Raw genomic sequence first — 14,115 nt, 5'->3', positions numbered from 1 at the left:
CAAATAAGCCCAGACATGTTCTGAATGTAATTCTGCATCTGTACCTCAAAGGTGTTTTTGGTGACTCCGGGCAGGCCGTAGTACATGGTGCCTCCAGCCCGGGAGTTGATAACTATCTCTCCTATCTCATCTGTCTTACACAACTGAGGAGGCCCATCCGGCTTCACAATGCACATCAGAGCTGGAGACACAGCAAAAAAAAACAACATTTGGAATGGTGCATGCGGCTCACCTACAAATATGAAACATGCATAGGCAGAGATCACATGGCTTTAAAGGATTTGTTCACCCCAAATACAGAAGGATACGCTTCGCCAGTGTTCTTTGGCAGGAAATAGCTCCTAATGAAACTTTATGCCTCCAAGGGCTGTGGATTTAACCAGGTATCAGTGCCATTGTTTTTGGAAAGACCTGTTGGTGCTGAGTTGTACATTTTTGACAATTTGAGCTCCATAAAATAATACTCATCCAGCCCTCAATGTGCTGGTGTGCAGACAAGAAACAAAATCACACAGAAACTACATGGATGGATAAATTGTACCAGGTATATGTGGGAAAATATAAATATGTTTTTATTTTAGGTGAACTTTTCCTGTGACATCCAAAATTTCATCTATATTGGTTATTTGGTTTGATGTTCCTCTGTTCTCACCTCCAGGCATCACATGTCCCACGTCTTGCACGGTCAGGGCAGAGTTCTTGTCCTCAGTGTTGACCCTGATGACCCCGTGACTCAGGCCGCCCATGGAGAGGATGGCCCGGGCAGGGAGGGGCGCACCTGGCACTCCCGGTCTATAGAGGAAAGAGATACAACCCACATAAACTGCCTCTCCATTCATTTTCAGGACATCTCATCCATTCGTCCCATCTGTTCATACAGTGAGCCATCTGCCCATCCATCCATGTATTTCACTGAAAACAACAGCCTGCGTATCAATCCACCGTGCCAGCCCACTATTGATGGAAATAAACTTCTGATGAAACTTTGTGGCATGTATTTATAATTTATTCATCTACTGTGTTGGTATATATTTTTTTTAGTAACTGTAGCCTTATGTGCTTTCAGGGATCATGGACTGAAAGGGAAAGAATGGGCCCGGGCAGAGTGCAGAACTGGGGGTGAGGAGAAGTGAGACTAGCAGTTTGCAGGAAGAGAAGGCTTTCAATCTGCTTTTGTGCTTGTGCATTGTGACCTTTTAAAGTGGTGAACAATTTCAAACCAATTATAAAGCAAATGTGGGTTGGCGCTGTACCTGCGTATGGCCACTGTCATGGCCTCAGGCGAGGTGGCACAGGGGCAGATGACCTCAGGCTTCAGCCCGTGGGACTGGAACACATTTAGGAAGGCATCACAAGATGACACAGACCCTGGAAAAAAGGGAGGAGTGTGCAGGGTTCAACATATTACATCTAAAGCCTGTGGTTTTTGAAAAGGGCTTGTTTCAGAAAGGTGTGGGAATCATGTGAAGAAGTACTTACAGGGGTTAGCACCATCAGCAACAATGAGCATACGTAGTGATGCCAGGCTGGTGTCTCTCTGGTCCCGATGGGCCATCATGGCCCAGTGAAGGTCACGGCACTTCACCAAAGCTGCACGAGCTGCATGCGGACACGAAGCACGTGACGTATATTGTCACTGACAGCACAGCATAAAGATATTCTTTTATTATCATTTCTCAAGCTAAGAGGACAGTATAAGATACCTTTGTGGATGTGGACCCTCTGCACCCAGGAAAGAGGACAAGCCTTCATGACTGCATAAGGAACACTGATGGTGTGTATTCTGTTCATGACAGCCTGGAAACAAAAACACCTGATTAAGCAGCTGATTAAGAGTAAACATTGCTATTCTTTTCTCTGCAACATTGCATCAGCATGATGATGTGCAGTATTCATGTTTTCTTTACAAAATGCAAGCAAAAAGCCCACAAGTATCTTCTGCTGACACTGGCCTGCTGGACAAGCTGCAGGGAGAGATCACTGACAAGGTGTTTCATACAAACACCCAGATTTGGAAAGTAACACACTTATTGAAGTACTGTACTTGAGAACAGTTTTTAGGTACTAATATTTTACCTGAGTATTTCCAGTTAGTAAGATTTCACATTTTACTCTCTTACATCTTTAAAGGGAAGTATTGTACTTTTTACACCACTACATTGATCAGATGGATGCATGGCTAGTAGCTATATACTTTTACTTGAGTAAAATTTTGACTGCAGGAGTTTTTTTTTCTTTATGTTGTTGCTACTTTCACTGAAGTGAAGAATTTGAGTACTTTTTTCCACCACTTCTAACAGCTAACACCTTGTCCTAACTGCATCCAGGCAGCGATGTCTACACTGCAAGCATCAAGTCCATGTGTCAAGTCAAAAGGTAAGCAAGCCATGGATTTGATTTATATGACTTTGGCAATGGCAAAATGAGTGAGTAGTGACAGAACAGATGATGAAGAGACTTTAGAGAAAGACGTTGCATTACATTGCTCGCTTCATACATTATAATAGGAGTGAGCTGTTATTTTTTCACTGATGCTTGCTCACTACGCTTGCAGTTATGCATTATAAGTGAACTTATGTGACCGTTCCTACTTAAAATCAGTCCACCTAGTATCTGCTGAAGAGTTATCATGAAGCATCAGACCGAACAATCTACCGGGAACACATGGGTTACTTTGGTGTCTAAGTTCTCAGCACTTAGTGGCTAATGACCAACGAGACAATCTTCTAAAACACTCACTGTGAGAACTCCATGCCACAGACCCATGTCCTTTTTAAAGTCCAGGACATTCACTATAGTCTCACCTGAGGACAGAGACAAACACAAGTAATGTCAGAATTATAGGAACTTTGTTAACCACAAAACTTTGAGATGACTTCACACTTGTACACTCACCCTCACAGTAGTTGCAGGCCTGGGTCAGTGCTTGGCAGTGGGTCAGCATGGCTACCTTAGAAACAGCCACGCCCATCACTGTGCCCTCTTTACTGGCCTTGTACTACACAAAGACAAAAGATAGTCACTTGAGATATAGAGGATGGGTGGTTTTGAGTGTCCCCAAGACATCTTAACATAAAAACTAAAAAAAACTGCCTGTTACACAGCAACTGACACACACACACACACACACACACACACACACACACACACACACACACATAAATAGTGTTACCTCTATATATGCAGGATCAGTGTTGGCGGTAGGGATGTGTGGCTGCCAGTCTTTGGAGGGTTTGGTCAGGTATTTTGAGTCTGTCACCACCCACTTTAGTCGAGGCCAGCCTATTAGAGAGAGTGCATTACAATGAGACCAAGCAATTTCTGACATGTTTATCCTACCCATTTTTATCCAAAAATATCTTGCAATTATCTAAGGGGAAGACACAGGCATATTTTTGATTTACTTATGGAATGAAAGTCGTCATATTTGAGTAACTGAAACAGGTTGTGTACATCCTGGAGAGAAGTTGCTGACCTTTGAACTGCAGTATTTCTCCAGTTGGGGTCTTGGGGAGTCCCTTCAGACAGATCTCACTTGTCAGAGCCAAACCAACACCACAGCTACCGAGCAGAAAGCCCACCTGGCTGCTACCTGCATCCTAAAAAAAATCACCCGGCACACAAACATTCACAGGTTTTACTCAAAACAGAACGATGTCCTTCTGTAACCATACGATGAAGGTGATCTTGTGATGATTTCTGTACCTTGCGAGAGAGTGGTACCTCGATAGGTACAGGGATAACCTCAGCCAGCAGGCAGCCATAGAAGGCCACCCAGAACATCCCAGGGTCACTGTTGGGGTACACCAGCGCCACCTGCCAAGACATCACACCTTCTGTTTAGGACTCCCTCATGCAAGAAAAATACAGATGAAAGACACCCTTCCACATGAGCATAACCACTGCTAATAAATTTTAAAGGACATAGTCTGTATTTGAGATTAACAACAACAACAGCAATAATAATAACAATAACGATAATAATAATAATAATAATAATAATAACAGTAAGACTTTATTAATTCCCTAGTGGTCCTGTGGTTGAGGGATGTCCAAGTTGCTCACTACACTATGACGGTGAACACTACAGAGCGTTGTAACACAATGTGTTTTTAGAGGGACTATCATGCTTGCCTGCTTGTTAGCTCCACTGTTTCCAAATTAGCTCCTGTGATGCTAGATTTGCCAACTTTTCAGGCCCCTTAAACGATTTAATCTCAAAATAGAGCATAGCAAACAAATCTATGTATGTTCCTGTACTTGCTACTTGCTCTTCACAGCTGCTGGTTATTTGAAGTGAGAGCCAGGTTTGGTCAACCAACCACATCCTATCACTGATCACCAATGTTTGCCCCACCCACTCAAATCATTTTAAACTTGACTGGACACTGCATTACACTGATCTTGACTGATTTATGAACTTTACGAAAAATTACACATTCTGTGATATTGGTTAAGTAAATAGACACCGTCTTTATCTCTCAGCAGTCCTGGTCTTTAAATTTTTTTTTCAAGCTTGTAAATACAATCTATTTTACAAATGTCGATTTCCCCTTTTTTATATGGTTTTCAGAATGAAATAGGACATTTTACTCTATTCTGTTCTAGCAGATGATGTCATTAAGTTCTACTGATTTTTTGAGCATGTGTTTGCTACTCTCCGCTGGCTAAAATCAGCTCTCTCACCCTGTCTCCCGGCTTGAGGACCTGCTCGTTCTTGGCGCCCAGCTTGTTGAGGAGGGTGTATGCCAACTTCACACTGCGACTCCACAGCTTCCCTGATGGATACAGGACGGAGAGGTGGAATGAGGATGCACAGTGTAAAATATCTACACTCTGCCATCTTATATCTTAGAGGTTTCTATTACCTTTGATACAAATCTCATAGCAATAACGTTTTCTACTTCTGTGTAAGCTACTGATTGAAGCACTATGAGGCTACCTCTGCACCTGATAGTTATCAAATGCGTCTCACCGTAGGTCAGTGTGTACAGGGGCTTGCCCGTGATATCCAGGGCAGTGAGGGCGGGGCTCTTGCCCTGTGTGGCCCCCCAACGAGCCAAGGCTGCCTGCAAGGCTGGGGGCCAGTTACTGACCACTCCTAAAGGCTCCCCTTTCACTGGGATGATCTGACGGCCCTCTGGCTTGGGTGTGTTGGGGTCCGGCTGGGGCACTGTGAAGATCGGGTGGGGAAGAGAGAGAGAGAAAGAGTGTGAAAGAGAGAGAGAGAGACAGAAAGAAGGAGAGAAAGAGAGTGCTCAGATTCTCTCAGATTAATGAGCTCCATTACAAATGCTCGCTTTTCTCAGGAATTTTTCTTTTTTATGTCTCTCCTACTGTTTCCCCTTTCTGCTTTCCAAGAGCCCAAATAAATAATAATAATAATAAAAAACAAAGTAGATGACTGATGGACAGTGCCTGCTCTCCTTTTGAGAAAAAATGCAGCCCTCCTTGTCATCCAATCACTACAGAAAATTTTAATAAGTCATTCCGTCTCATATTCAGTGTTAAAATCTTGCTTTTTCTAGAAACAAGTGAAAATATCTGCCAGTGTGATGGAAAATCCCATTTGTTTTTTTTCTTGGAAGCATAAACAGAAGTATAAAAACGTTGAAACAAGGCAGAATAATGCAAATCAGCCCACTCGTATCAAGAAAACGACACTTCATCCAAGAAAATTCTGGAAACAAGTTGATTAGTGTTGTAAACAAGTGGGATTATCTCACCCCGCTGGCTGAATATGAGATTAAATACCTTGTCAAAATGGAGGCTTTGTTTGGGCAGTGCTGCTACCTTTAACCCTCCTATTATGTTTGGGGTCAATTTGACCCCACTCAATGTTTAACGTCTCGAAATAAATGATTAACATCATTTTTTTTTTTCTAATGTAATGGGTACTACCGGGTAAACATGAAATTCACATGATGATATGTTTTCAATGTCCTGTACACACTTTGTAACGCATCGGTTATAAATAACAAAAATCTGTACTTAGAAATAATATAAAGCCATTAAAACACCAAAAAATAATATTTCCAATTTTAGGTCAACCAGTGAGATTTTATGGTGATTTGCATATTTTTCCATAGTCGCATAATAGGAATACTGGATGTATAAGTGGTGGTGGAGGGGGGTTATGTTTTATTTAAAGGGCTATTGAGGTAGTCAACAAAGAAACATAAAGTACCTGACACATGTTTGAGGTCAATTTCACCCCAAACATTAAAGATGTTCGTAAATTTGAACATAACGGGAGGGTTAAATGGAAAATAAAGTGATTTATGTGACTCACCTTCTACAATCTCCTCAGAATCGTCTGTGAAAAACTCGCTGAGCGGGGGTCTCTTGGGCCTCTTCAGGGTGTTGAGAAGCTGCTGGATCTTAGTGGACACCCTGCTGCTCACAGGAACCCCTGCAAAGAGGGAGGTGGCGGGACAAAACACACAGTCATGCAGACCCAGGTTCACACACGCAATGCCACAACACGAACCTGCTGGAACGTCTTGGCATCTCACAGTCTGCTGCTCTTCGTTCCGTAACACACAACTCTGAATTACCTTTGTCTGTTTAATGAATTTGTTTATTGGACCAACAATATATTATCTTCAAGGAATGAAAAGCAGCACACGTCGGTGGCCTCAACATGAGGAAAACACAGTGAGAGATGGGGTATAGGTTTTTTTTTCGGTTCAGGGTCACACGTGAGGATTCATTCTGTGGATAGATATTGTTCTGGTTGCATTTATTTCTATAATCACACAATCCAAACAGAAGGAGAGTCAGGGTACAACAACACACACAGTAGGCTACAGACATTATATATTAAAGACTTTTCTTACTCTGGATATTACCTCTTCCTAACAGCCAGTGAAATAAACATGTGACGGGTGGAAAAAGATCAGAAGAAAAGAAAGCAGTAAAGTCTGATTAACAATTTCTCACAGTGGATGTCACAGAACAGATTCTGATGAAATGTCAGCGAGCAAAGATTCAGACACAGATTGTCTCTCCCACACACAATCACACATAGCATGAAAACAGTTTTGTGATGTTGTCATTACCGTCTGCAGTCTCTATCATGCTGGAGCGGCTCTGCCCACGACTCATCCCACGCACCACGGCATTGGAGGGCAGGTCCACCCTTGGCCCTCTGGTTGGGGGGGCCACAGCCGTCACATCAGGAGGGGGGCCGCTGTTCTCTGAGGGGGCTGGGAAATGAGGGTGCAGTGTGTGGGGGGGGCACAGGACATACTTAATACAGCCATCCAAGTTTCAACTTTATTAGAAAATGCACAACAGTAATTACTAGTAGAGTTGGACCAATTTATGAGTCTACAGATACCGGGTCTTTTTTTGAATATTGGATATTAGTACATCCATGTCTCCCCTCTCAGGTATGAAAGAAGTTATTCTCTAGTTCTTTTTTGTTTAACAGTATTTTATCTCATCTTTTGATTTAGCAATTTTCTCTTTGCTTATTTCATTCATTCATTTTCCAAGCTTCTAATCCTAATTAGAGTCGCGAGGGTGCTGGAGCCCATCCCAGAGCTCAATAGGCGGAAGGCAGGGAAAACACCCTGGACAGGTCGCCAGTCCATCACAGGGCAGACACACACAGAGACACATTCACACACACATTCACACCTCGGGGCAATCTAGTGCCTCCAGTTCACCTGACTTGCTTGTCTTTGGACTGTGGGAGGAAACCAGAAAAAAACTGGCAAAAAAACTGGCAAAAATGCCAGTTGGCTATCAGCAGCTTGAGTCAAAAACAAAATATCAAAATCAGTATCTTTCTTAAGAAAAAAAAAATCAAAATGAAACATGAAATTGTGAACTAACTACAGCTGTTTGGGGGCACAGCAGGGATAGGACAATCAATGATATAATAATACGTCATAGGCATTATTATAAATCATATAAAATAATATCTCGGTCAGTGGTTGTCAGTCCTAGTCCTCAGGAGCCAGGGCCCTGCTGGTTTTCAACTCTACCTGGTAATTCACTGCATTGACCCGGTGTAGTCAGGGGCTGCAATGTAATCATCTACCAGGTAAATAAAAACAAAAAAAACAAACAAAAAAAACAGTAAGGCCTGGCTTCTGATGACCAGGTCAAAGAACCGCTGGTCTAGAGAGTCAAGTCCTGTAATAGTTTAAGTAAACTTTTGTTCATGTTGCTAGGGGATACTCTGCAACATCCCATAAGCACCTCTGGAGGTTGTCAGACCTCGCAGGGAACAGCTGAACTAACAGACAGCAGCAGTGGAGTCCATGAACATACCAGGGTCCCCACTCTATGTCAAGTGTAAAATTGAGGCGGAAAAAATTCCATGATATCCCTGGACTTGTCCCAAAAATCTTATTCTTAAATAAAGTGTCCTACCGATACGACTGTGAGCCAACATTTCTGTCACAGCTGCTGTCTGCGGGTGGCACTGTGGCTGGGGCTGAGGCTGGTAGTGAGGCTGGTACTGTGGCTGGTACTGGGGCTGATACTGAGGTTGGTACTGAGGTTGGTACTGGGGCTTGTACTGGGGCTGGGGCTGGTGCTGCGGCTGGGCTTGATGTTGAGGCTGAGGCTGGCACTGAGGCTGGGGCTTCCCCTCTCCGTGAGACAAAGTGGAGGATGCTGAGGAGGAGGTGGAGGAGCCCTGGACGGAGCGGTTGATCCAGGAGTCAGGGCTCTGCAGGTTAGGACTGACCACAGGGGGCGCAGCAACCAGTGACGACTGTCTGCGCGCAGACGTCTCATCTTCAGAACCTGATGAGGAGTCTGAGAAAGAGACAGACTCAAGTATTAACTTCTACCACTATGAAAGCTTCACCCTGATGTTCCTCGCTAGGTCAATCTGTCGACAAAAAAAGCATCATGCCTGGTGGGGTGCGGGTCTCGATGGGAGACTGGACGTAGGTGGAGCGGCGTTTGGTCGGCATAGGCAGTGCCATCTTCTCCTCCTTATGTTTTGCCAAAGCAGCTTGCACTGCTTCAGTGTGAATATCTGCATGGAGACAGAGCAGGACATCTTGTGTGAAGGATGGTTTGAGGATGGCAAATTCAAAGCAATGACACAATAAAACAATTTCTCACGTTGAGCATTAATATTGTAAGACATTTTGCCCACACTGCATATTCATGCTCTTTTGCCCTTACATTGGATATAAATGATTTTAGCTTGTACCATCAATAAAACTTCTTTAGGCTTCTTCCCATGTATTTGGTTTATTTATTATTATGTATTTATTTAAAAACGGTATTTCTATCATTAGTATCGGTCACTAGGGCTTGAAGAGAGCTATGTTTTCATCTAAATTATTTCAATGAGCCGCACAGCTTTCAGATGGCATTACATATTGTGTAATTCAGTAACAAATTCACAATGCCGTAGGCAACACTTGGGGCCTCATGTGTGAAATGGTTTACAGAACTGCTCAACTTTGTTTTGATAAATGTCTCTTAAAGAAGAAACAGTGTGTTCAAATGTTAAGTCAAATGAACAGTAAAAGTTTGAATTCCAGCTGCTCAGAAGAAGAGAATGACAGATTCAGATTACTGTCATTCCAATTAAACATATAATAAATACACATACAGCAGAGTGAAATGTTGTTTCTCTTGGACCAAAGTGCTAAAAACATTGACATGACATGTATGTACATTAAAGGATGGCAACAATTTTCTACTGAAACAAGAAACCACCTCTGCATGAGTAAGTGAAGCTATTTATTACACACACACACACACACACGCACACGCACACGCACACGCACACGCACACGCACACGCACACACACACACGCACGCACGCACGCACGCACGCACGCGCACACACACACACACACACACACACACACACACACACACATCCTTTCACTTGATCACACCCACAGACACATTAAAAGGAGCATGTGTACAGGCACACATGCAGACTGCATAACAAAACACGTGCAAAACAAAAGCCCCGTCACTGACAGATCACATCCATTAACTCGAGGGACGTAATTTCCATTCAAACATCAACACATTTAAATAAATCATCTAGAGCTCGTTACACAGTAGCAGTGGGGACCACAATTACATAACTGGCACTCTGCTGAACAGATTGCTCTAGGCTAAACCATCCCCACTCATAATGTGCCATCAGTCACCCTCACACAGAGGCATCAGCAGAGGCTGATCCTTACTCATGTCTGAGAGGATGATGGTTGTCTCCGTGGTGATAAGCACAGTGGAGTGTGTGGAGTGTGGCGTTGTGTTTTCCGCCAGTTTTTCAACAGAATCAACAAGATGTATGGACAAATAGATGCCATCATATATCTACATCCAGGTGATAGTGACTTGAATCGATGAAACAAAACTTGGTTCAAGATAGGTTCAGTCATCCATCCTAATAATCTAGATAGATAGATAGATAGATAGATAACTAATGGATAGAAATATCTCTTTAGAATCTCGTTAGAAAAACAAACACAACAAATAACAAATTAAATTAAATAGCTCGAAACAAAGAATAGAAAAAAAAAACTTTGCATACCCTGTAAGAGTAATAAAAGAAAATCACACCTATAGCATATAGGTGTATTTTAGGTGTGTTTTTCTATAGCATATAGGTGCATATATAACCTTTCACCTTTAAACCTTTTCTTAGGCTATATGTATAAAGGAATATATCTGCAAAATATCTGTAGACTAAAATATGTATATATAGAATAGCTGTATGAAGTATAATTTATAAAATAATATAATTTCCATGTGGCAGTCCCTGATGCCCGGTGCTGGGCGGCAGATGCTGTTATACTTGGTCCAGCCTTATGGAATACATTTTTATAATACATAATTCAACATATAAGTGTAAAAAATTTCAGAGGATAGATTGTAAAAATGTAAAATTTGGTAATCCTGCTTTGTGGAATATGTGCTTTTTCATATTTTGCATGGGATTATGTAGTTTTTGTGAAATAATACTGTATCAAAACACACTAAACTACAGCAGCAACAGTTAGTGAACACTGACATGACATTGACAGGTTTTTCAGAGGAGTAAGAACTGCAGGGAAATGTGGGACATAAGCAGGAGTGAGCGTTCTGCACTTTCTCCTCAGTCTGCATGAAACATCAGGCTGCTGTATAAGCACAATTTTACTGTACCCTACCCCTACTAAACTATGGAAAAATGGACAGCACACCAGTGGAGTGGAAAAAGCATCAGCATGTACTTTTCTTGCTCCTTGCCTCTGTCCTCTAGGAATGCTGAGCTGTCAGCAGGTGGACCACCCAGAGCTGACGGACCTCTCTCCCAATCTCTGTTAGCCATCTCTAAATTTTAGCCTGTTCGGTTAAACCTCCAGACAGCTGTGCGGTGGTTCTTCTCAGTTCATTTCAAATTCCCCTCAGGCCCCTTCTATTTCTGCATATTGTGCCAATTTCCACTTCACTAGCACTCCCTTTCCCAGCTCCAAATCTGCCTCTTGATGCTAAATCCTCCTCAGCTCTGCCTGGATCTCCCCCTGTGAATCCTCCAGTCAGGTAATGACATCGCTGTGTTGCTGCTCAGGTTTCCTATGAACTCCAAAACAATGCAACAGGGGCAGACCTTCATGCACAAAACTTTTTTTTCTATGCTGGGGTGTGAGTGTCCGTATAAGAGGTTGTCTTGGCAGAGGAGGGAGCGAGGGAGGAGAGGAGAGAGGAGTCAGAAAAGAAACAGCAGGGCACCTTCACAGTGGGCACCTCAAGTAACACCCGCCTCTCTCCCGCCCCCCTCTTTCACCTCTACTCCACTTCTCTGCTTTTCTTTATCCTCAACAACGTCAGGTTTCCCCCTCCAGATTAGTATTCTGCTCTTCTCTCCGCAGACCCACACATAGCCGGGCAATGACATCACCCTCCTTTTCACAGAGTGAGGGTCCTCACTGGGGGGCTCCCCGGCTCCAGGCCTGCACTGACGACCGACTGTCTCTCTCTCTCTTTTCTCTCCTCAGCCACAGAACAGGTAGGACTTCAGCCCCTCACAGTATTCACAGTCACAACACACACCATCTATTCTTTAATTGGTCCCTTTGAAACAGCCAAGTGTCTCAGCTTCAAAACAGGCTGGCCTGCCAAGCTAAGATGATGTCAGCTGTAGGCTAATTTCAGCATCACAAAAAATGATCATCTGTACTTATGTCCTCAGCAATCTGTGCAGCAAATCATGCAGAATGGCAGGCATTTTACTTTATGGGCCCCGATTTACTAGAGCCTTTAATGTGTGCAGAAACTTTTAGCATGTGCATAATCGATAACATAAACCCTGATTGTTCAGTAATATTGTCCTCTAGAACAGGGTTCTCCAACACATGGCTCACCACATGTTTCTGAGCAGCTCATCAAAAGGTTTTAAACCCATGTACAAAAAAAAAGTGGGATCAATGAATCAGCGGGAACACACTTTGGATCCCTCTTCGCATTTCAATCCAATCAAATAAACATGGCGTCTGCCCCAACTACACAGAAAATCCACCAAGCAGCTATGAAAGGATCTGCCTTGTTTGGCTCCACATACCTCTGTGAAGCAGGTTTTTTCTTATATGAATGTCATAAAATCTAAATTCAGAACAAGGCTGATAGATGAAATTTAAATGATGGTATAAAAGCAAACGCCAGTGGAAAAAGCTACTCCAGCATCCACATCTCTTGTGGCCTCTATGATGTGACAGTCACAACTGCGAGAGGGAGTGAATGCATGCTTATTACACACAATTGGACTGTAAAGTGATGATGGGCTTTAGATATGTGAAGGGAAGCAATTTGCCATTCCTTTTTCAGCAGGCTAAGTCATCTATTTTTGTGAATTTGAGGTGTTTTGATATGTTATGTCATAGAAATTGTATAGATGTAAATTTAAACTTGGATTCAGAAAATTCAGTCACATGTCATTTGATGTGCATTGTCTGTTTTTTAATGCAAAATTTGGGCTTTAGATAACATTTGATGCATGCAAAAATTGCTGCACTTAGCTGGTATGTAGCTAATGTTCACTGATGAATGGTTTGATACAAAATATGTCTAAATGTAAGTCATATAAGATGTGAGCAGCTCTTGGCCACTTGCATTTTTTTTTTTCAAAAGTAGCTTTTAATGAAAACCGGTGGTCTAGCACCTATGACAAGCCTTAATACTGACTTTGAACACTGAAAACGCTTTAGTACCCACTAACGGATCTAGGCCTAAGCGTAAAATCTCGAACCTAAATGTAGTCTCTCCCTCTGCTTTAGAGACTACTGATGCAGGAGTTACTGCTCACCTGATCTATAACGGTCATCCCTGGTTCCTCCGCTGCGGTGCGTCCTGCGGGATCGTCTGTCACGGTAACGGGATGAGCTGGAGGGAGGAGGGGCGTGGCTTGAGGAGCTGGGACCTGGAGCCTGCAGGTCATTCTGAGGGGGCGGCTCCACTGTCAAATACACACAGATACTCTATATGTTACTACAAGAAACACACACATCATTTATACAATGCAAATCTTATACTTTCCTGTGATAAAGCAGAATCTTCACTTAGTGCTATCGCAGATTATTGCCTCGATGGGAACTCCTTTTGGCATGGCCTCTTGAATGGCCTTTTCATTTTTGTGAACACACAGTACATTGTGTGTAAAAATACCCAATAATTGTTATAAACACTGAGTGGATGTCGTCCACATGCACACTTTGAGCCTATACTTATTTCTAAATTTGAATTCTTTGTACTTGAAGTCTTCAAGGAAATAGAATCCATAGAACTAATGTGGTAAAAGAAAAAAACTGACCCATGATAAGATGCCGTAATACCAGCCAAAAACAACAGCAGGACACTAGACTAATGGATGAAACTTATCATGAGGATATTGTCATGTACCCCACACACTGTATGTGTGAGCTACTGAGCATGTGCAGCTTGACTAGCAGGGGAGATCAATACTATCTTTTCCATCCAGCTGCCACAGGTGGCATTGGATCCCACCGGCCATCTGGCTCTCAGTGTAAAGAAGGAGCAGTGGTTGGTTACCTGCTGGTAGAATGGGTGAACCTGCCACAATTTACCAGCAGTTTGTCTGTCAAAGCTGCTGAGTGGAGTTTATTTGAGAAAAGATACACT

At 42.8% G+C, this 14,115-nt stretch overlaps 1 protein-coding gene across 3 annotated transcripts in view; it reads right to left on the bottom strand.

The window, feature by feature from the left end:
• Positions 1-14,115, bottom strand: part of dip2bb (disco-interacting protein 2 homolog Bb) — a 43,790-nt gene that overhangs the window by 15,251 nt on the left and 14,424 nt on the right. For 2 of the 3 annotated variants that reach the window (XM_030051727.1, XM_030051726.1), the window contains exons 3-19: positions 13,283-13,432; positions 8,876-9,001; positions 8,386-8,775; positions 7,062-7,208; positions 6,293-6,412; positions 4,976-5,173; positions 4,687-4,778; positions 3,706-3,816; positions 3,476-3,599; positions 3,173-3,282; positions 2,896-2,998; positions 2,740-2,804; positions 1,704-1,797; positions 1,480-1,599; positions 1,254-1,368; positions 653-792; positions 45-181 (exon numbers count right to left, since the gene is read on the bottom strand). In XM_030051727.1, the coding sequence (XP_029907587.1) occupies positions 45-181; positions 653-792; positions 1,254-1,368; positions 1,480-1,599; positions 1,704-1,797; positions 2,740-2,804; positions 2,896-2,998; positions 3,173-3,282; positions 3,476-3,599; positions 3,706-3,816; positions 4,687-4,778; positions 4,976-5,173; positions 6,293-6,412; positions 7,062-7,208; positions 8,386-8,775; positions 8,876-9,001; positions 13,283-13,432 (2,342 nt within the window). Of the gene's footprint in view, positions 1-44; positions 182-652; positions 793-1,253; positions 1,369-1,479; positions 1,600-1,703; positions 1,798-2,739; positions 2,805-2,895; positions 2,999-3,172; positions 3,283-3,475; positions 3,600-3,705; positions 3,817-4,686; positions 4,779-4,975; positions 5,174-6,292; positions 6,413-6,839; positions 6,858-7,061; positions 7,209-8,385; positions 8,776-8,875; positions 9,002-13,282; positions 13,433-14,115 lie in introns of all 3 variants that reach the window. The other variant, XM_030051725.1, reaches the window with a different exon arrangement.

The sequence above is a fragment of the Myripristis murdjan genome, chromosome 5 (assembly GCF_902150065.1).
Source record: "Myripristis murdjan chromosome 5, fMyrMur1.1, whole genome shotgun sequence".
In the NCBI taxonomy this organism is placed as follows: Eukaryota; Metazoa; Chordata; class Actinopteri; order Holocentriformes; family Holocentridae; genus Myripristis; species Myripristis murdjan.
The sequence above is the reverse complement of the archived record's forward strand: the minus strand, read 5'-3'. Positions and strand labels throughout refer to the sequence as shown.